Below are 21,246 nucleotides of genomic sequence, written 5' to 3' on the forward strand. Positions count from 1 at the left end.
TCGTACAACTACTGTGAAGTAGATTCAAATGGGTTGCCATGTTGGTCTGAAGTAGCACAATAAAGTCAGAGTCCAGTAGCACCTTCAAGACCAACAAAGATTTATTCAAGGTGTGAGCTTTGGAGTGCAAGCACCCTTCGTCGGACTGTGAAGTAGGTTAGACTGGGGTGGTAAGGGACTGAGATCAAGCATTACAACCTTAGGTTATAATTAACCGTATCCTGGCAATTATAGAATCATAAAGTTGGAAGGGGCCATACAGACCATCTAGTCTAACCCTCTGCTCAACAGGATCAGCCCAAAGCATCCAAGAAAAGTGTGTATCCAACCTTTGCTTGAAGACTGTCAGTGAGGGGGAGCTCCCCACCTCCTTAGGCAGTCTATTCCACTGCTGAATCATACTGCACACCAAAAATTTATTGAACCTATATAAAAAAATTGAAGTCTCATTTGGTTTACCCTTTGTTCTCATTTTCAGTTATTTGTTACCCAGTAATTTAGAAAGAGTAACTTCCTTGCAATTGTGTAGCTATGACCTAGTTTGAAGCATTTCCCCCTCTAAATTTGTATGCAAGAATGAGGACTTCCAGAGATGCTTTATAGAAATGTTTTCCCCCCCTGCTTGTGTCCCTATTTAAGGCATTGCTTTCTTCCCAAGTGTTCTGCTGTGGCCTTTCTTGCACCTTGCAGAGGATTCTGGGATATGCTCTGGGACACAGACAGGGTTCACCAAAGGTTCCAATCTAGGCCTGGTAGCATTTTTCAGTTGCCTAAAAATACACCCATCATGCTATTGCAGCTGCATACTGCAGGAATGAAAATCAAGCCTGAGTTTTCATTGGGAAATTTTGCCTGTTGTTCCTCCTTTTCCAAGAAGAAAAAAGACACTGCCTGGGTTTGCAAACTGTTGGTGGCAGTGGAATTTGCTGTGGCCATTTCTGTCCTCTATTTTCCCTTCCCTGAACATGGGCATAGTGCTGTCCCCCAGTGCTGCACCTCACTTAAAGACCTGGCTCCCGCAGTTCTCTCCCTCATGGCTTGTCTGCTCAGTGCCTGCATTCCATCACAAACCTCTGAGCTATTGAACATAGTCGGAAACGAATTCGCTCCCATTTGGCTTGAACTGTGTCATGGAATAGGGGGTACCCAGTCACTCCACCATTATGTGAGGGTTGCTCAGGGCAGAAGGGGTGTGACTGTGTTTGTGTGTGTAGCTCAGGGAGGCAGGGAAGAGAAGATGTTTGACACCTAGAACATTAGGAAAAAGCAGTAGTGAATTTCTCCCACAATTCCTTTGATTAAAGGGGAGGAAGGGTTAGCTAGACTAGTCTGTTGCCCCTATGAACATGAGCTGAGAGTCATGGTCTAGTGCTAGGATTGGGGAGATCCTGATCTAGATCTCTCCTCTGTTGTGAAGTTCAGTGGATGGCTTTCAGCCAATGCTTTGGTTTAACCTTACGCTTAGGGCTGAAATGGGATTGGGAGAAGCATTTCTGCTGGGAGGTAGGCCAAGGGACTGACTAGCCTAAGAGTTGGTCAGTTTATTGCAAGGTTGAGATTCAAAGCAAGGACTTCACAGTTGGTATGTTCAGCTTCCTAGTTAACCTCTCCAGGCTCTAAAATTCCTGGTTGTGCTTATATCCTGATAATAATGGCACCATTATTAATATCCGACACCTTTATTAGCTAGAACGATCTGCTGGATACTTGGAATCCTTTTCTGGAAATCATTATTCAGGATAACACCCAAGTTGTGTAACTGTTTAGCCCTTCAGTTAAACTAGCAAAAATTTAATATCCTTTAAGATTAGTAACATTTGACATGCCATTTCAGTTTTTCCCGCATGTTTGTCTTATCGAGTCGTCCGTTTCAAGCTTACTGAATGTTACGGCGATGACATTTGTATTGCTGCATTATTTCCCTCTGGGCTTCAGCTGTATCTCCGTTGATTGCGCTGCTTGAAAAAAATGAAGGTAGAAATCTCAAGGCCCAATTCAGCTGCAGCCTCCAGATCTTTAACAACAGAAATGCACAGGGTAGGAATTCTTGCCATTTCCAGAAGAGGCTTCCAAGTACCCAACAGACCTTTCTAGCTAATGAATAAATTGGATATTAAATAAGAAGAGGCAGCCTGATTGCGTGAACTCCCACCAAGTAGCTGTGAATGTTCTGCAGCTCTTGGTGTGACTCATGTCCTAAGGTGCCATCCCTACAGGCTGTAGTTCTCTGTTAGCTCAAAGTGTTTACAAACAGGTTCACACTAGAGAGCTTCTCAGCTGTCTCCTCTTTGGCAATGTGCTATAGGAATGTAACAGAAGAAGCTGAGTGCCACCAGATCCTACCAATGGTTCCGTGTAGTCAAGTATCCTGTTTCTAAAAAGTGGTCACTTGAGATGCCCCTAGGAAGTTACAAGCTGGATGTAAGGGCATCGGCATTCAGAGGTACATTGCCTCTGAACATGGGCTATTTGTTGAACAGTCTGATATCCTTTGTCCTTTTGATAATTTGGCTTGCTGTTCTATTGGTGGAAAGCGCCATGAAGCCACAGCTGACTCATGGCAACTTCGTAGGGTTTTCAAGGGAAGAGACGATTGGAGGTGGTTTGCTGTTGAAATGATACTGAAATTCTGGTCTCCCTGCCCGAAACACAAGTCAATTCATCCCACTGTTGGCCATCAAATAGACTTACATGTCATTCTCACCAGAGAGAAAGAGATGAAGTTTTTAGAATGAGTTCATTTGTAAACTAAATATAAATCCTATTTTAGGATTTTAATATTAATATTTGTTATTGTGCTATTTTAGTGTTATGCTTTTGTTACTCACCGTGAGCCTTTGGGGAACAGCGGGATATAAATAACATATTTCATCATCGTTGCCGCCGCCCTTGTATTCCAAGAAGAGTTGGTTCTTATATGCCGCTATTCTCTACCAGGAGTCTCAAAGTGGCTTACAGTCACCTTCCCCACAACAGACACCCTGTGAGGAAGAAGAGTTGGTTCTTATATGCTGCTTTTTCTATCCCCAAAGGAGTCTCAAAGAGGCTTACAATCGCCTTCCTGACAACAGACACCCTGTGAGGTGGGTGAGGCTGAGAGAGCCCTGATATCTCTGCTCGGTCAGAACAGCTTTATCAGTGCTGTGGCAAGCATTCAAAACGCTGTGCTAGATTGTTGCTCAGACCTGGACCAATACATTTGAGCTCAAATGGCTGCTAGTCCATGATGTTTGCAATCACCTCTCTTATCCTGCCTTCCTTCTAGGTTGTTGTACGAATGAAATCCCTACCCCGGTATCCTGTCCTGTGCTTTTTAGAGGATGGATGAGTTGTAAATGTAATGTGTATTTTTCATCCATCCCCTCAGCACGGCCTAGCTACTTGTAGCCTGATGGGGACAATGTCTGATCCAGTCTTTTGCCACTTATGCCAACTCTCCTTCTCCCCTTTGTGTCCCCAGATTTTAACTGGGTTGGGTTTAGGCAACTTGTTTGCCATATTTTCAGTTTGGGTTTTAGGCTATGCCTGAAGGGCTTGGTGTAACGCAGGGGTAGTCAAACTGCAGCCCTCCAGATGTCCATGGACTGCAATTCCCATGAGCCCCTGCCAGCATTCGCTGGCAGGGGCTCATGGGAATTGCAGTCCATGGACATCTGGAGGGCCGCAGTTTGACTACCCCTGGTGTAACGCTTGTTGCAGATGCTGCGCGTGGGTGCGCGTGGGTGCATTTACGGGATTGCCTGGTTTGTGCTGAAGTCCAATTAGTTGCTGTTGAAAAACGGGGAACTGGAGTGCATTTGCGGTCTCTGTAACAGGTTTTAGTGCCAAGAAGCAAATCCTGGTGTGCAGAAAAATCAGGGGAGATGAGAGAGAGTTTGAGTCATTCAAAACAGATCTCCCCCCATCCCTCCATTAGCTTGATCAGTTCTCCTTCACTTCCCTGTAACATGGAATAATTTGAAGGGCAGCATGCCTTATTAACTAGCTAAGCAAATGGTTGGTGGGTTGCAGAGTGATTTGCCAGTGTGTGTTTTGAGAGGTCACTCAAATTCCTGGGCTTGGGTTTTCAGCGGGGGTTGGAAAGGGGGAAAGGGAAGCCTGGTTTTATATAAAGCTGTTCTGGTAATAGCTGTGGGAGGGGCAGGAACCAGGTTGAACCAGGATCCTAGTTCTTTCCTGTTGACAGATTTAGCTTCCTTCTGGGGTTTGCAGCTGTTCAACCAAGAAAAGTTTGATTTGGGGGATGGAGTGGCACAGAGTTTCATAAATGGCTGTGTTTTGATTTGAAAGTTGGAGTTGCTTCTATGGTTTTTCAGCACCAGGGAAGGATTTGCAGCCATGTCTCCCCCCCACACACACAAATAACTAAAAATTCAATTAAAAATGATAATTAGTGCCTGTTCTCCTTTCCCTCACCACTCCCCATTAAAATGTCATACAATAAAACAGCAGTAAAAGAGATTAGGTTCCAAGGCATCCAGGCAGCCACTGTTGGAGAAAAAGGCTACAGGGCTACATGCACCTCCATCTGCTCTGAAAAACTGATTGTGAGAACAGCCCAGAGAAATGTCAGCAGTGGTACCTTTTGTTGAAATATGCAAGACTGGAGGCAATGCCTATTGCATTCAGGAATACAACAGGTGCTAGATTTGGGTGGGTGGAAGAACTCTGCCCCCCCCCCCCCGGGACCTGGAAAGGCTGCAGGCAACTCACCAGCATGGGCAGCTCTCATGCAGCAGGGATCTGCAGCCTCCGAGCCTTGGAAGGAAGTGAAAGGAGCAGAGGGTGCTAAGGGGTAGGGGCCGGAAGGGAATTGGCTGGCCTCTGGACAGACAGGCAAGCCGGTTGGAGGAGGAGGCACTCAGGGGTGGGACAGCCGCCCTGAGTTGGGTGTTAAGTGCTGAGGCACTTAAGCCATGAGACACTTTCCACCTCTAAGCCCTTACCAGAAATATTAAGTGGAACAGATCTGTACAGTGCATGATTGAAGAGAATATGAAGAATATCCTGTAGGGGGCATTGGATGAGATATGTAACTAGCATATTTAGATTAGGAACTTCCTGATCTTTCCCCAGTAGACCCCTCCTATGTCCTGATTGCCTCAGTTGAAGACTTCCTGCTCCTTTAAGCACATTCCCTCCCTGCTTGCCTCTAGAACAGGCAGGACTCTGTCTCTCTTCTCTTACTAACACAGTTGTTTCTCTTTGTAATAAAGAAATTGTATTCTTTAAGCAGCCTAGTGCTTATCTTCTTTTGGGATATTTAAACTCTGCCCACATCTTTGGGGCAATCTTTGCTACTGCCTAATCACCCCATAGTCTTTCAAAAGCCAAAGAGTTGAGGGGACATATGACTGGGACATATGACTGGGATCTCGGCTGCCTGGGCTGGTCTTTTGGGCAAGGGACTTTTCCTGCTCTGTTTCCTCCCAGCCCTGCAAATGTGTTTCTTAAGCTTCCTCCTGCTGTTTGCAATCTAATGAAAACCATCCATGCATTTCTAAGGAGCTTATCTGCCTGAGATGGTTCTCGTGGTAGCATTTATCTGTATCTTTCTCTCATCGTTTCCCAGCTCCGTGCTGGGTGAATAATGACATATGCCCAGTACAGATGTCGACTAACTGATATAGCTCAGTTAGTTTCAAAGAAGTCCTTGGTGTGTTCTGCATAGGTGGAAGAGGACCTAGTCTAGGTTAGCAAGAGTTTTTGACTCCAGACTTCCTCAAAGAAGCTTCAAGAGCCAGCTTGGTTGTAGTGGTTAGGAAGTGCAGACTTCTAATCTGGCAAGCTGAGTTTGATTCCGTGCTCCCCCATGTGCAGCCAGCTGGTTGACTTTGGGCTTGCCACAGCAGTGATAAAACTGTTCCATCCAAGCAGTGATATCAGGGCTCTCTCAGCCTCATCTACCTCACAGGGTGTCTGTTGTGGGGAGAGGAAAGGCAAGGCAACTTTGAGACTCCCTGTAGAGAAAAGCGGCACATTAGAGCCAATTCTTCTTCTACAGCTCATTGTGGAAAAAATAAAACGAAGACCTAAAGTGTGCTTTTAGGGGGAGGGGGAAAGTATTCTATCAAAGGCTTGAGAAAGATTGGCTCTCCCTTCCAAATGAGGGCAACCTATCATGCCATCGACTGCAAATATCTATGAAAACACTTTCTTCAGCATCCAGCCAGAGAAAGAGAGCTGTAGGTCTCAGAAAGCTGCATACTGCACTTGGACATGTCAATGGTCCCTGTTATCCATCCTGGCAACCCTTACCTTTCTGATTTGGACTATGCTGTGAATGGGAAACGGGATGCCAATTAAAAATATGAGTATCTTCTTATATCAGTTGCTTTTATTGAAAAGGGTGTGTCCCTCTGCGAGGGAGAGCCCTGAGACTTTTCTCCGCTGGGTATTGGGTTCCTGGACAAACATCTTGCAAGTGGGATTTCTGTACGCACTTTGCCTTAAGTATATTTAAAATAGATCTGTGCAAATCCAGGAAGGCTTAGGGATTTGATGACTTGGAAATCAGCTGGGATTTTGAATTCATGGGCAGGTTAGAACATATGGTCTCGGAGGCATGGTTTGTGTTGCTGATTGGAGGGGTGGGGCGTCCAATGAAATCTGTTTATGGGTGGGATGTTGGGTTAAGCATCACCACTGAGTATGTGCAATGCAAAGCAGAGGTAGTCTGCCTGACATCTCGGGTGTGGGGCCTTGGGGCCAAGGCTGTGTCTTCCTGAACTTATAGTTTGCCCCCTACTGTATCATTCATTTTTATTTACTACATTGATGGTTTTTATTTGCTTCCCATTCTCATTGAGACCCAAGGTAGTTTATGGATTTAGAAGACGATGTAATAAGAACACTACAGTGCAACACTGCAAGAATTCTGCAGGCTATTTTGTTAGTGTGTATGAACAGCTCATTAATAATTGTGTGATGTTCTCACACATCCTTTACTTTGCTGCCACATTCCGTGGTGTTGTTGGTGCCAGCATCCCCCACTTCTGACACTTGTGCCGTACCTCTTGATTCCCCCCTCCTCCACCACTACAACGTGTTACAGATTTTGCAAAAAGGTTATTTGAGATGGTGTGCAGGAATGCATCCTTGCCCTCCCTTTTAGAACTAGGGTTGATCCAAAATGCCTGCCGCTGCTCAAGATCCTTTTTGGCAGATGCCTGCTGTTTCTGGGAATTTGTTTTTCATAAGTGACTTTGTTTTTACTTTAAAGATTATACATAGAGCCTTTCAGCCCAAAGGTTTCTGAGCGGCTGACAATAAGAAATTAAAATAACTTATACGCGATATGATAAACTGTAAAGATCGGCAACATAAAAATCTTTGTGGGGATGGAAAATCCGTGAAAAATCAACCAAAAATCTGCCACCAAACGCTTTGGAGTTTGACATCAGGTGGGTAGCTGTGGTTATTCCACAATCATGGTGCCACTACAGAGAAGGCCTAGTCTTTTGTATTGCCTCTGGAAAATATACTCTTATTGTCCTCTCCTGCTGGCTCACAAAAAATACTTTATTTGACTTTGATTTCACTACTAGTAATCACGGTTTTATGTTTGAAGGAGAAGAGGGATTGGTTTCTGTACCCCACTTTTCAATACAGGAAGGAGTCTCAAAGCAGCTTACAATTGCGTTTCCCTTCTGCTCCCCACAACAGACACCCTGTGAGGTAGATGGGGCTGAGAGAGCTCTGAGAGAGCTGTGACTGGCTCAAAGTCACCCAGCTGGCTGCATGTGGAAGAGCAGGGAATCAAACTCGGTTCTCCAGATTAGAGGTTGCCGCCCTTAACCGCTACACCAAGACCAGCGCTCTTTAAATCTTATACTGAATGAGGGAATGTAATAATGAAGGATCTATGCTGAATATTCAGATATTCTATGGAAGAATTAAAGTGAGATCTGTCACAGTTGAGCAAGTTACTGGGAAAAAATGCTTTCTGACAAGCTTGTTTTGGTTCCTGCTTGTTTGCTAGGCAGGGGTGTTTCATGTTCTTTCTTCTCTTCCCTTGCTGTCGTCTGCCTCATTTATCCTCATTGCCCTTTAATCTGATTGGCTGCACCGGCCCACCAGTGGCTTCGCTTACCGGCATCTTTGATGTGTCAGTTGTCATCCCTTTCTGACAGTGGTGAGATTGTCCCATGGCCCATCAGAAATGAGGCGGAGGATAGCGAGGGCCCAGAAGGAGGAGGAAAATGGTGCTGAGCAAAACAGCTTGAAACAGAATCATAGAATCATAGAGTTGGAAGGGGCCATACAGGCCATCTAGTCCAACCCCCTGCTCAACGCAGGATCAGAAACAATGCAGATACCGCTGTCAACTAACAATGGAGAAAGTACTGAAAATTTGTAATGCCTTGAGCAGCTCTGGGGACAGATCTGCCCTCCTTTTAGCCTGTCTTCCTTTCAAGGACCTCTGGGCAGCACTTGTGGTTCTCCTATATCTTCACACCAACCCTATCAGGTAGACTGTCCAATGGAGAAAGGACCGGCCTAGACTTTGCCCTGTGAGTTCCATGGCTTGAGTAGAAGGTTGAGTAGGGCTCTCCCCAATGCTAGTGTGATAATCAAACCACATATCATTAAATCAGTAGTTCTCAGCTTTCCTAATGCCGTGACCCTTTAATACAGTTCCTCATGTGACCCTTTAATACAGTTCCTCATGTTGTGGTGACCCCCAACCATAAAATTATGCAAGTGTTCTTTCACAGAAATTAAACCAAAACTGGCCAATGGCATGAAGATCCATTGTTCACGAGGGTATATAAATTGGTTTTTCTCCGCGGTTTCTCAGTTCAGTTCTGCCTCTTGTCCCAGAAAGCCGATCTCGCTCTTTTTCACTGCTCCAGACAGATGAACGCTCTATCTCGATCTACCCCACAAGGCTGTTGTGTAGATGGCGCCCACCCTGGCCAAATTGCTTGCCCTGCCATGACCCCTGTGAAAGGGTCATTCGAACCCCAAAGGGGTCCCGACTCCCAGGTTGAGAACCGCTGCATTAAACAAAATGCCTGTGGGGCTGAGTCACCTGCCTGTATAAGCCAGTACGTTGTCTGCAGCATCCCTAAGTCTTAAGTTGCAGCAGGGAAATGGCTGTGCTTAAATATCTAACGTGAATGTTTTTGGAAGCTCCTGCTCTGTTTTCATCTGGTCAGTTGTCAAGGGTGCTTGCATAAGGCCCAGAGCTGTCTTTCCCCTCCAAAGCACACTGACCCACGTGCCCCATTGCCCCTGTTTAGTGCTTCTGTGTGCGGAAACACCAGAGGATAGAAGATAGCAGCTTAGCTTATTGCTCTTGGTTACGATATGCAGTAGAGAACAGCCCCCGGTGTGAGCCAAACAGATGCCCTTGTGCTTGCTGACGCCAGTGGCACTCGTTCAGGGCGCGCATAGAAGAGTGTTGTCCCCAGCAACTCCTGTCTCCTAGCTGCATTTAATTTCCTGTAGGGCTTCCCTTGCAGAATTACCAAAGCCAGTGAGGAGGAAGGCAAAAAAGAAAGGGGGGTGCACGGAGAGAAGGCAAAATACAGGCTCCCAAGGTAACCTCTGTGCACGAAGGGAATCAATGAGTTACTCAAATCGAATATAGTAGAGAACTAGAGAGAATATAGTAGAGAAGGTTTCTGAAGTACCAAAATAAGAACTCGAGTCTCATATGCATGTTTTTTTTTAATTCAAGATTTTAATTTTTATAAAAATATAAACAGCAAAGAAAAGAAATGGATTTTAGCTACAGTATATCCCCATCCTCTTGTGGTGCAGAGCGGTAAGGCAGCAGACATGCAGTCTGAAAGCTCTGCCCATGAGGCTGGCAGTTCGATCCCAGCAGCCGGCTCAAGGTTGACTCAGCCTTCCACCCTTCCGAGGTCGGTAAAATGAGTACCCAGCTTGCTGGGGGGTAAACGGTAATGACTGGGGAAGGCACTGGCAAACCACTCCATATTGAGTCTGCCATGAAAACGCTAGAGGGCGTCACCCCAAGGGTCAGACACGACCCGGTGCTTGCACAGGGGATACCTTTACCTTTACCTTTTTATATCCCCATCGCTCGAACTCCCCCAGTCCCTTTTTCTTGCTCCTGCATATTTTTATCATTCATATATGAGCGAATACGATAAGAAAATGAGAAACAATTATGCATTTATACATACCGCACGATCAGCTTGATATTTTTCTATAATTGTTTTCCTTCAACACAATTGCTGGGGTTATTATATATGTAAAACACATAATTCTCATTTTCATATTGTATTCACTCATATGGATGATAAAAACATGTCTATCCATATGGGACTAGCTAATTCTCTAATAGGTTCCATTTGAATAACTCACTCATTAGCATTGGCTTCCTTTGTGCACAGTGATGAAGAAGAGGCTGCTGTGTGAGCAAAGTCAGGCACGGGTTTGGGCTGAGAGTCCCCATCCCCAAGCCCCTCTGATTTCTGCAGTCAAGACTCTGCAAGCAGGGCGTGTTCTGCAGATCCGTCACGCTTGCATTGCACGCTTAATCTGTCCGTCTAGCACAGGGGTAGTCAAACTGCGGCCCTCCAGATTTCCATGGACTACAATTCCCAGGAGCCCCCTGCCAGCGAACGCTGGCAGGGGCTCCTGGGAATTGTAGTCCATGGACATCTGGAGGGACGCAGTTTGACTACCCCTGGTCTAGCCCATTTTTAAAAAACGGGCATGTTCTTTTGATGTGGCTTTTTGTTTTTGGTCTGCTCACTGCTCTTAGTGCCTAGTGAAAGCCCATTGTTTTGGGGGAACGCTTCCCAAAGCCTTTGTGTTTTTGCTGCCCAGGGCTGATGGCTACCTCAGGGGGTATTTGTTAGCTCCTGGAATTTGTCTTTTTATGTACTCTCTTCTGTTATTCCAGTTTGAAAAATCTCTACAAATCTTCTGCTAGCAACTGGGACCACCTGTGCCTCATTTTAGTCAGAAAATAAAGCAATTATCTGTACAATTAGAAAAAAGCAAGAGCCATTCTAAGCCAGACGGTGGACCCATCTAGTCAAGCATCCTCTTTCCCGCAGGGGCCAGCTAGATGCCTCTGGGAAGACTTGCCAGCAGGGTATGGAAGCCAAAGCTGATGCTGCTCTCTAGCAACCTGCATCCGGAGGCATTCCGCTGCCTCTGGACATGGTAATTCCATTTAGCCATCCTGGCTAATTGGCATTGCTGGATCTCTCTTCTGTGAATTTGTCGAATCCCTTTTAAAAAGCATCTTAGGCAAGAAGGCATCATAACATCTTGTGGTGTCAAGCTGCCCAAGGCAGTTGTATAAGGAAGCATTTCCTTCTTTCTGAATTGACTGTACATCCATTCCACTGAGGACCCCTGACTTCTGTTAAAATGAGAGAGGGCAAAAAAAAATTATTAGGCTGCCTAAGGAGGTGGCAGTCTTCAAGCAAAGGTTGGATACACACTTTTCCTGGATGCTTTAGGATGCTTTGGGCTGATCCTGCGTTGAGCAGGGGGTTTGACTAGATGGCCTGTATGGCCCCTTCCAACTCTATGATTCTTTGATTCTATATTTGTCACTCTTTTCTACACCCTTGGTCTTTAAAAATATGAATCTATTGTGAAGCTGCCTATGTCTGTAGCTGCCGCCACTTGTGGCAGTGAATTCCATGGGTTAATTACTCTTTGGGTGAAGAAGTACTTGCTTTTGTCTGTTCTAGGCCTCCTGCTCATTAAGTTAATTGAATGCCCACAAGTTCTTGTGCTGTGAGATAGGGAGAAAAGCACTTCCGTATCCCATGCATAATTTTGTAAACCTCTGTCACCCGGCCGCGATTGTCATTTCTCCAAGCTAAAGTGGGGTTTATGCAGATTTTGTATTTTTATAGTGTTTTATGTGTTGTTTTATGTGCCACTGCAAGGTAGCAGGCCCAGGAACAGCAGCATATAAGCATAATAATAGTTTCCCTCCAGAACGCATCATCGGGAGTGTGAGAACTCGGATGAGTTTTCTGCCACAGCATCTTATCATTATGGGGCTTTGAATTGTATTAGAATTGTATTAGTATTTTATGTCTGTTTTAAGGGGTTTTATTGGGGTTTTAGCAGTCATTGACAGGGATGTGTGGCGAAGACAGAATTGCTGACTGAACGGATAACATCATCATCATTGGTGCTTTATCCAGACATTGTAACCCGCCTTGAGACTTCGGGGAGAGGCGGGCAATAAATTTAAATAATAAATAACAATAGTAGTAGTTCTATTAAAGGTAAAGGTATCCCCTGTGCAAGCACCGAGTCATGTCTGACCCTTGGGGTGACGCCCTCCAGCGTTTTCATGGCAGACTCAATACGGGGTGGTTTGCCAGTGCCTTCCCCAGTCATTACCGTTTACCCCCCAGCAAGCTGGGTACTCATTTTACCGACCTCGGAAGGATGGAAGGCTGAGTCAACCTTGAGCCGGCTGCTGGGATCGAACTCCCAGCCTCATGGGCAAAGCTTTCAGACGGCTGCCTTACCACTCTGCGCCACAAGAGGCTCGTCAGTAGTTCTATTGGGATTCTTCTATTTGTTCCTGTATTTGTCAAGGACTAAAGGTTCTTACAAGAATATTAGAAGGACTGTTTAATAACTAAACCTAACAGAGCGAGAAGAGAGAAAGACCTATCCAATAGGTCTTTGTCTGTCTGTCAAGGAGTAAAGGTTTCCTGTTCTTCATCTGGGTGTTTCGCTCTTGTTATGTTTAAGTCCTTGTTGTGCCTGTATTTGCTAGGGCAGCCTTCCAGGCTGTGGATATCCACGAGGCTTGCTTCATTGGAGTATCTTCTGCCTTTGCAGCCTCTTGGATTGCCAACTCCAGGTTTGGAAACTCCTGGAGGTTTGTGGGTGGAGCCTGGCAAGGGTGAAGTTCAGGAAGGGGGTGGCACTCAGCAGCGAAGTGTGCTGCCACGTTTGAGCTCACGCCTTGAATAAATCTTTGATGGTCTTAAAGGTGCCATTGGGCTCAAATAGTGTTGCGATGTCACAGAGTCCGTCCTCCAAATCTGCCATTTGCTCTAGGAGAGCTGATCTCTGTAGTCTGGAGACCAGTGGTAATTCTATGAGATCACCAGGTCACACCTGGAGGCTGGCAACCACAGCACCATCTTATTTTTGGCTACATGCCAAAATGTTGTTAATCGCCTGTAAAGTTTGGGCAAAAAGATTCTAGGCCTTGGTTACTTTCAGTTACATGAGGACTTTGTCATTTTCCAATTAAGACTCAATTATTTTCTCAGCAGGCTGAAAGAAAAAAAATGGCTGAACTCACATGCAGACAGTGTTTGCAAGATGGTAAAGTTGCATATGGCACAGTTTTATTTGTGGGACCGGGGAGGGTGGTAGGAGAGAATTCAGAAATGCAATTTGAAGTGGCAGCGTTTAGCATCCAGCCAAGGTTCCCCTCTTGGTTCTTCAAACTAGTCCAAAGATCTTCTGCAGCTCTTCGTCAGTTTTGTTAACAGCCACATTTGCTTTGTCACCAAAGGGAACTGCTGAGACTCATTTAGAACATGAAAATGCATTTAACATGTTTATTATAATACAGTAATGGTTCATGCAGGCATCAGAGTGGCTAAATAAAGGTTACGGTCCTGAGTGGTGGTTAAAGATGAATTACTGTAATTATCCTCTATTAGATCAACTTCCTTGGCTCTGAAACATCATAGTGGAAGTTTTTATGCTCAGTTTTTGGTCTCCCCCCCCCTTTCCATACAAGTGTAATATGACGATCTGACCTACCGCATCTGTCAAATTCACTCAGAATTGTTGCTCTGCTGACCGTGCTACCCAGTGCAAGCTTAGTTAGCATTACGTTACCTTGACCAGGGCTGGATAGACTATGAGCTTACGTAAATTCTTCCCCCAAACCAATGCTGAATTCTGTGGCCTGTATTAATAGTGCAGATGAACCAAAGGCACATCATTACTCTTATTTTGGTATAATTTGTTCTGCAGTGCTTGCTATGTTGATATTTGCCTTGCCTTCTGTAGAGGCATGAGGAATTGTCAATGCCCTTGAAACCTCACTCTTTTGGCAACTGCAGTCTGATTCAGCCGCTCCCGTAGCTTCTGAGATCTTGGCAGGCATTTCCTGCCAAGTCTTCCAAGTATTGTCTTAAAGCCTAAAGATGCCAGCCTCCAGGTGAGATACGGGGATCTCCTGGAATTACGTCTAATCTGCAGACTACAGGGATCTCTTTCCCTGGAGAATGCTTTGGAGGGTGGACTCGATGATTTTGTACCCTACTGAGGTCCCTGTCCTCCCCAAGCTCTATTCCAAAATCTCCAGGAGTTTTCCAACCTGGATCTAGCAACTCTATCCTGAGCAGGTAGGGCGGGGGGAGAGAGCACCTATCAAACAGTTGAGAATGTCAGGTGCTGTGCTATTGGGCATGCTGTCCCCTTTAAATGCTTCCCCAGGCTTTGCAGACAGCTTTGCCTGAGAGGCTTGAGGAAGCATCTAAAGCAGGGGCAGTCAACCTTTGGTCCTCCAGCAAACACTGGCAGGGGCTCATGGGAAGTGTAGTCCATGGACATCTGGAGGACCACAGGTTGACTACCCCTGATCTAAAGGGAGCTGCACCAAACAGCTGAGAATGACAGGCACACTGCTCCCTTTAAACCTCTCCCCAAACTTCTGGGGAGGGATTTAAAAGGCTCAGCACACCTGTTATTATCAGCAGACGTTTGGCAGACGCTCTCTGCCCGTCTTTCTCAGGCAGTGGAGATGCTCCCTGCTGCCTGGGGTGGGGTGGAGAGGTGTGGAAAGCATACGCACAACACCTCCCCCAGAAACTTTTTTGATTCGGCCAAACTGAATCGGCCAAATCCAAAAAAAAATGAAAGGTATTCATGTGATTTGGATTCAGCCCGAATAGTTTCTGGCCAAATCCAAAATGGTATGACTTCTCGTGTGTGTGCACATGCCTAGTTCTCACCAGATGCTCTGGCATTGAGTTGCAGGCCTCCCCTTGTGCTAGGAATACCTGGAGCCCTAACCCTATTGCAGGGTTACTCTAGAGCCCTGGAGGGGTTGCTCCAGTTGGGCGGAAATTTTACATATATTTAAAAATTAACTAACTCTGGGACGAGTCAGGAAGACAGAGTGGCCCTCTGCTCATTGGTCTGGCCTGTAGTGGCTTCTTGAATTCACACACAATGGAAAGGGAATAGGAGGGAAGAGCTGGCTCTGCTGCTCTCCCCCCCATTGGCTTCTCCCATTTCCCCTCTTTCAGGATTCTTCTCCTGAGCCCTGCCAACAGAAAACGGCTGGCAGGAGGCTGTTGCAAGCAAAGGGATTCAGCTATTCAAGCAGGAGAGGACGGTGTCCAATGCCAGGGAGTCCACCCTCCAAAGCAGCCATTTTCTCCAGGGAAAACTAGTCCCTGTAGTCTGGGGATGAACTATAATTCCAGGGGATCCCCAGGTCCCACCTGAAGGCAGGGACCCCTAGCCAAGAGCTACTACACTTGGCTTCAGTGCAAGGACTGTGCATTGCCTGCACAAGAATTCTTTTCTTCCCAGGTTTCCCCTTGAGAAAGGTTGCTCTAGTGGATAAATTAACGTTGCTATGCACCCCAGGTTGAGATCTGAAATGCTACTCTGGGGACCTAATCACAGTCGATGGTAAAAGCCTGACAGGGTCCTGGGAATGGCCTCCACCAAACTGGAAGTATCTTTCTTAGGACCTTCTTTTTGCGGTCATCGATTTATGCAGCTTGTTTTCACAGAAGAAAGGCAGAAAGAATGGTGATTGGGCTTTTGTTCCGCCTTCCCTGAATAAATGTAAATGCAATGGAGATCAGTTTTCTTTCCTCTGCAGTCCCAAGTGAGAATCTTCCTGTCCTCTTATTCCCTTTTCACATCTTGGCCCATGACGAAAACAGGAAGGCTGTTTGGCCGCCTGGGTCCTCCTGCCCTCCGGAGCATCCCTGTGACTCGGCAGAAGTTTCCTGCCAGCTCAGCAAAGACTCCTTTTTTATTTCCCTTGGTTGCTGCTGGATGGAGCGGACCTCTGGAGATGCTTCCCTCTCTCCTGGCAGCCGTCCCGGGAGGCACAAAAACCCTGCTGCCCAAGTCTGGCACCTGCTTCTGCATTTGTAGCTTGGCAAAGAAGCTCCCGCAAGACGCTTGTCCTGTCCGTCTCCTTAGCTGGACGAATCATGGCCTCCCCTTTTCCCCCGGCCGTTTCCGCAGTTGATCCGTGTGGCGTGAGCTTGGCCTGGAGCTGGAAAATGGTCCGCCTGGCTACAGGTACCTTCCCGAGGCATTGCTTTGTTGTGGGAGCTTGTTCAAAAGAGCGTGAATGAGATTTAACAGTGCCCATAGCAGGCTGTGTGCATTTGTTCTCTCTCTCTGCTGGGGTCAGTTAGACGAGGTCTGGGGCTTGCAGAGAAGAGCTGCTTAGTAAAGCTGTTACCTATTCTTATCATCTGTCCTTTATTCTGCCCTTCCTTCAAGTATGCCATCTGTGGTTCTCTTTCATTTTGCCCTCACAACAACCCTGTGAGGTGGGTCAGGCTTCTGACAGTGTGACAGATCCAAGGTCGGTTTGCCACTTGCCAAATTTATACTCAGGTAGTCATCTGATCCTCCAGCTTCATCTCCAGCTTTGTATGTCCTGTCATTGTTTGTGCGGTGGGTGGACAGAGCAGAACCTTGCTTGCACTACAATAATAACCCCCCCCCCCACACACACACAGTGTTTCCCTGCTTTGCTAACAACCAATATCTGTGTCTTAGGTTAGCTTACCTCTCAGGGTGGTTGTGAAAATAAGATGAGGAACGGTGGAGATGAAAAAATGTACTCAATAAATAGGCTTGGTCAGTGGAAATTTTATTGTTGGCATTGGAAGGGTGAAGAACTCTTCAGCTCTCAGAGAGTGGCAAAATGTTAGTCGAAGCCTTTCTACACTATTTTGAAGAAGAAGAGTTGGTTCTTCTATGCCGCTTTTGTCTACCCGAAGGAGGCTCAAAGCGGCTTACAGTTGCCTTCCCTTTCCTCTCCCCACAACAGACACCCTGTGAGGTGGGTGAGGCTGAGAGAGCCCTGATATCACTGCTCAGTCAGAACAGCTTTATCAGCACCCTGGTGAACCCAAGGTCACCCAGCTGGCTGCATTTGGGGGAGCGGAGATTAGAACTCCGCACTCTTAATCCCTACACGAAATTGGCTCTCTGAAAGCCAATAGGTGATCGGACAAGCTGACACAGAGGGAGTTCTCATGTTAACAACTGCTTACGTGGTTATTATTGTTTAGAAAAGAGATTGGGGGAGTGTTCCAGTGCCAGTCCAGGTTGTAGAGGCTGTATCTCAACGGCGAGGAAACGTCAGTCAGTAAAAAGGGCTTAGAAATGGCAGCCATGCTAGCAACTTAAGAACTTGCCTTTGGAAACTGGTGTTCATCTCCCTATTTGTGATTCCTAGCTGAAGAAGAAGGAGAAGGAAGAGGAGGAGAAGGAGGAGGAGAAGAAGAGTTGGTTCTTACATGCCACTTTTCTCTACCCGAAGGAGGCTCAAAGTGGCTTATAGTCACCTTCCCATTCCTCTCCCCACAACAGACACCCTGTGGGGTGGATGAGGCTGAGAGAGCACTGATATCACTGCCCGGTCAGAACAGTTTTATCAGTGCCGTGGTGAGCCCAAAGTCACCCAGCTGGCTGCATGTGGGGGAGTGCAGAATCGAACCCGGCATGCCAGATTAGAAGTCCGCACTCCTAACCCCTACACCAAGCTGAGTGCTGCATGAAATTCCAGAGCTGCGCAGTTACAAAATCCGGAAGAGCTCAACACCAAAGGAAGCTGTGTTTTTGTGGCCCCAGCACCATTCAACACAAGCCTCCCAGAAGCCTGGAAAGCAAAAAGCATCTTGTGTTCCTCAACAACTAAATATCATTGGTCAGACTGTTGAGGGAAAAGCCATGGGCCTGCAACGGAGCCATTGCCTTGAGAGACAGGTGTCTGTGCAGCAGATATGTAAAAGGATCACCTTTGCATTTTTTTATCATGTTTGGCAGCCCAGGAAAATGTCAAGTTGCAAATGCCACAAGCATGCCCATGAAACAAAAACAGAATATTGTACAGAAGAAGAGCTAGTTTTTAATACCTCACTTTTCACTATCTGAAAGAGTCCCAGAGTAGCTTACAAACACCTTTCCCTCCCTCTCTCTACAACAGACACCCTGTGAGGTAGGTGGGGCTGAGAGAGCTCTAAGAGAACTGCTCTGCAAGAACTGCCCTAAGCGAACTGTGACCAACCCAAAGTCAGCCAGCTGGCTGCTTATGCAGGAGTGGCGAAATCAGTATATGGTTGAGGCCAGAACAAGCAAATAGTCACGCGGACCTCTTTCCTTTCCTCTCCAGAACAAAATCACACCACGGAAATACACAGAGAAGTAGCGAGACAACGGAGCACTTATTTTACTGTGCTATTTTATACTGAATTTTTAACATGCCGTAAATGACCCAGAGCCTATTCACAGAGAGGGCAAGACTATACATTTAATAATAAATAAATAAAATAAACCAGGTTCTCCAGATTAGAGTCCGCTGCATTTAACCACTACAGCAAGCTGTCTGTTATAGCTGTGGTAGTCTGTTACAGAAAAAAACCCAAAAGGAGCACTTAAATGACGAATGGATTTAATTGGCATTTGTGAGCTGGAGGCCATTTGTCTGTGTCCAGAGCTGGAGGTTTTACTTCTTGCCTTGGGTGACACCAGAATGAATCTGTTTTGCCTTTAAGGTGGCAGCAGACTCCCTTCAGTCAAGGCCTGGCGGATGCTTTCATTGTCGGGTGCTATTGTCACAGCAGGTCTCTCTGCCCTCTCCTCCTTCACCCTAGGGATGTGCAAGAACCCTGTTAAAGTGCAAGTCATCTTGGGCAAATCCCAAAGCTACCCATTCCATGCTTCTCTTTACAACAAACTGTATTTTTTCCCCATTTGGAATCAGACCAGTTAGGAAAAACAAAGGAACGAGGCATGAAATATGAGACGTGGGTGTGCGTGTGAGATTTGAAAATTGAGATTTAAAAATTAAGGTTCGCATCAACCTTTTCACGGCTGCAGAAGATGCAGCTTGTAGGGCCTCATCTTTGTCGGCCGTCAGAGACTTTGAAAGTCTGAAGGAAAGCTCTTCTCTCTGTCACTGGGAAACCTGAACTGGCTCTTAAGGAATATTAGCAGCTCTACCACATGGGGCCTTTCCAGGCAGGCAGCTTCTAGGCGGTGCTCTCCTTAGCACCTCCCAGCAAGGAACTGGGTACCTCGAGAGGTACTCGTGAGGCCAGCCGAGGTTGCCTGGTCCTTGGTACAGCGTATCACAGGCCGGGGATGGGCCGGGCTTGCTGACAGCTGCTCCGTCTCGAGTTGGTTTAACTCTTTGTCAGGGAAACAAAGGGCTGGGCTTTGGCTGTCGCCAGCTCCGTGATCCCGTCCGAGCAGATGGAGGCCGCAAGTAAATCGGGCAGTGGGGAGGGACAGCGGGAGGGGTGTGCGTACGTGAATCTGCTGGGCTGGATAGACATCTTTGTACCTCCTTCCTAATTCTTCTGGGAGGTGTTTTTTTAGTTGCTTTTCCCTACCCATCTGTGTGGCTTGCTTCTCATCCTACGAGAGGTCCTTCCCTGAAGGATTAAGTCCAAGCCATTTGGGTGCTCAAGAAACGGAATGGCGCTTGTGTAGCCAGCTGAGCATGAGGCAAATCCACAAGGAGGTTGTCTTGCACAAGCCCTGTCCAAAGGAATGGCAGCTACATAACAGCACATGTAACTCCCATTCATTTGAACAGGGTTTGTTTTTTGCACAAGAAAACTCCCAGTAGAGCATGGACCAGTTCCTGTACATCTCCCTCACTTCTATGGCACCTGAGGTAGGCCTTCCTCTGTATGGTTATTTGACACTTGAGTGAAGGATTATTGTGGAGTGACTTTTGTTTTCTCTTGCTTTTGGTAGTTTTGGTATATGCATGCAAAAGGGGGGGGAGAGTATGGAAAGAAAGAGCTCTTTGCATAGCAAGGGGGTGTTTTAACTGGATGGTTTTCAGCAAGCAACCTGGGTCTAGTGCAGGGGTAGTCAAACTGCGGCCCTCCAGATGTCCATGGCCTACAATTCCCAAGAGCCCCCTGCCAGCTGGCAGGGGGCTCCTGGGAATTGTAGTCCATGGACATCTGGAGGGCCGCAGTTTGACTACCCCTGGTCTAGTGAATGTCTGAAGGCATTATGGTTTTTTACCTCCAGGGAGTGATTTTTTACTCTTGGCCAAGTTGCAGGTGGGCCAGTTCCATAACAGGTCCTGAGAGTTAACACGAGGCACGGGTTAGTGGTGGTGATACAGCATTTAAATTGAATGTGTTGAAGCATTTCATGTATGTTATTTTAGTAATCCTCTGTAAATTAGGCCTTACTGGGAAGGCCACTGCTAGAACAATAACTTCCTGAAGTCCACTGAATGAACTTGTGGAAGAAGCCGCCTCCAACATCACAGGGTCCTCATTACTGTGCTTTCTCTTGAGCCATTTTGGGAGATATCCGCATTAGACAGTGGGGCAGATCAGACAAACAAAAGGACTTCTTCACACAGCCTATAATTAGCAGCATTCACTGCCACAAGTCCTGGGAACAATCCTCACTTCAAGAGGGAGTTAGACACGTTATAATATTGAAACCTCCATGTTCAGAGGCAGTGTATCTTTAGGGTCAGTTGCTGGGGTGGAAAGGTAAAGGAATGATTGTTGTCTTCATGACCTCCTGGAGATAACTAAATGGCCAATGCCAGACGCAAGATGTTGGTGGACCCCTGATTAGAGAAGTTCTGAGGGGTTTTATACTTTTGATTATCCAAAGAAGTCCCAAAATGGCTTACAAACACTTTTCCTTTCGTCACAAAAGATACCCTATGAGTTAGGTAGGGCTGAGAGAGTTCTGAGAGAACTGTTCTGTGAGAATAGCACTAAGAGAACTGTGCTATACCAAGATTAGTCAGTTGACTGCATGTGAAGGAGGAGTAGAGAATCCAACCTAATTCTACAGGTTAGTGCCCACCTCTCTATAATCATTACACCATGCTTGTTTAGATCCTGTAAGGCTGCTGTTCTGTAGATAAATTAATCTGTCTGGTAGGTAGCTCCAAGAATTTATTTACAGAATTTGTATCCTGTCTTATTCATACTTACAAGGGTTACCATGGAGGCTAACAATTTAAAACCTACGAGATAAAATTACATTTTCAAACCATTA

General features: G+C 46.3%; 1 protein-coding gene and 1 long non-coding RNA gene across 8 annotated transcripts in view; one reads left to right on the forward strand and one right to left on the reverse strand.

Moving 5' to 3' along the window:
- Window positions 1-21,246, forward strand: part of EFR3B (EFR3 homolog B) — a 143,109-nt gene that overhangs the window by 42,636 nt on the left and 79,227 nt on the right. Inside the window, exon 1 of one of the 7 annotated variants that reach the window (XM_077331281.1) lies at window positions 19,403-19,465. The exons of 5 other annotated variants lie outside the window; for them this stretch is intronic. In XM_077331281.1, the coding sequence (XP_077187396.1) occupies window positions 19,453-19,465 (13 nt within the window). In that variant the 5' untranslated portion in view covers window positions 19,403-19,452. Of the gene's footprint in view, window positions 1-19,402; window positions 19,466-19,738; window positions 19,880-21,246 lie in introns of those variants that run through there. One more of the 7 variants, XM_077331311.1, reaches the window with a different exon arrangement.
- Window positions 1,661-4,761, reverse strand: LOC143833812 (uncharacterized). Its single transcript, XR_013229701.1, has 3 exons — window positions 4,714-4,761; window positions 2,829-2,981; window positions 1,661-1,955 (listed from the first exon to the last, which is right to left on the reverse strand). It is a non-coding gene; the product is annotated as an uncharacterized LOC143833812 (long non-coding RNA).

This window comes from Paroedura picta, chromosome 1 (genome assembly GCF_049243985.1).
Source record: "Paroedura picta isolate Pp20150507F chromosome 1, Ppicta_v3.0, whole genome shotgun sequence".
In the NCBI taxonomy this organism is placed as follows: Eukaryota; Metazoa; Chordata; class Lepidosauria; order Squamata; family Gekkonidae; genus Paroedura; species Paroedura picta.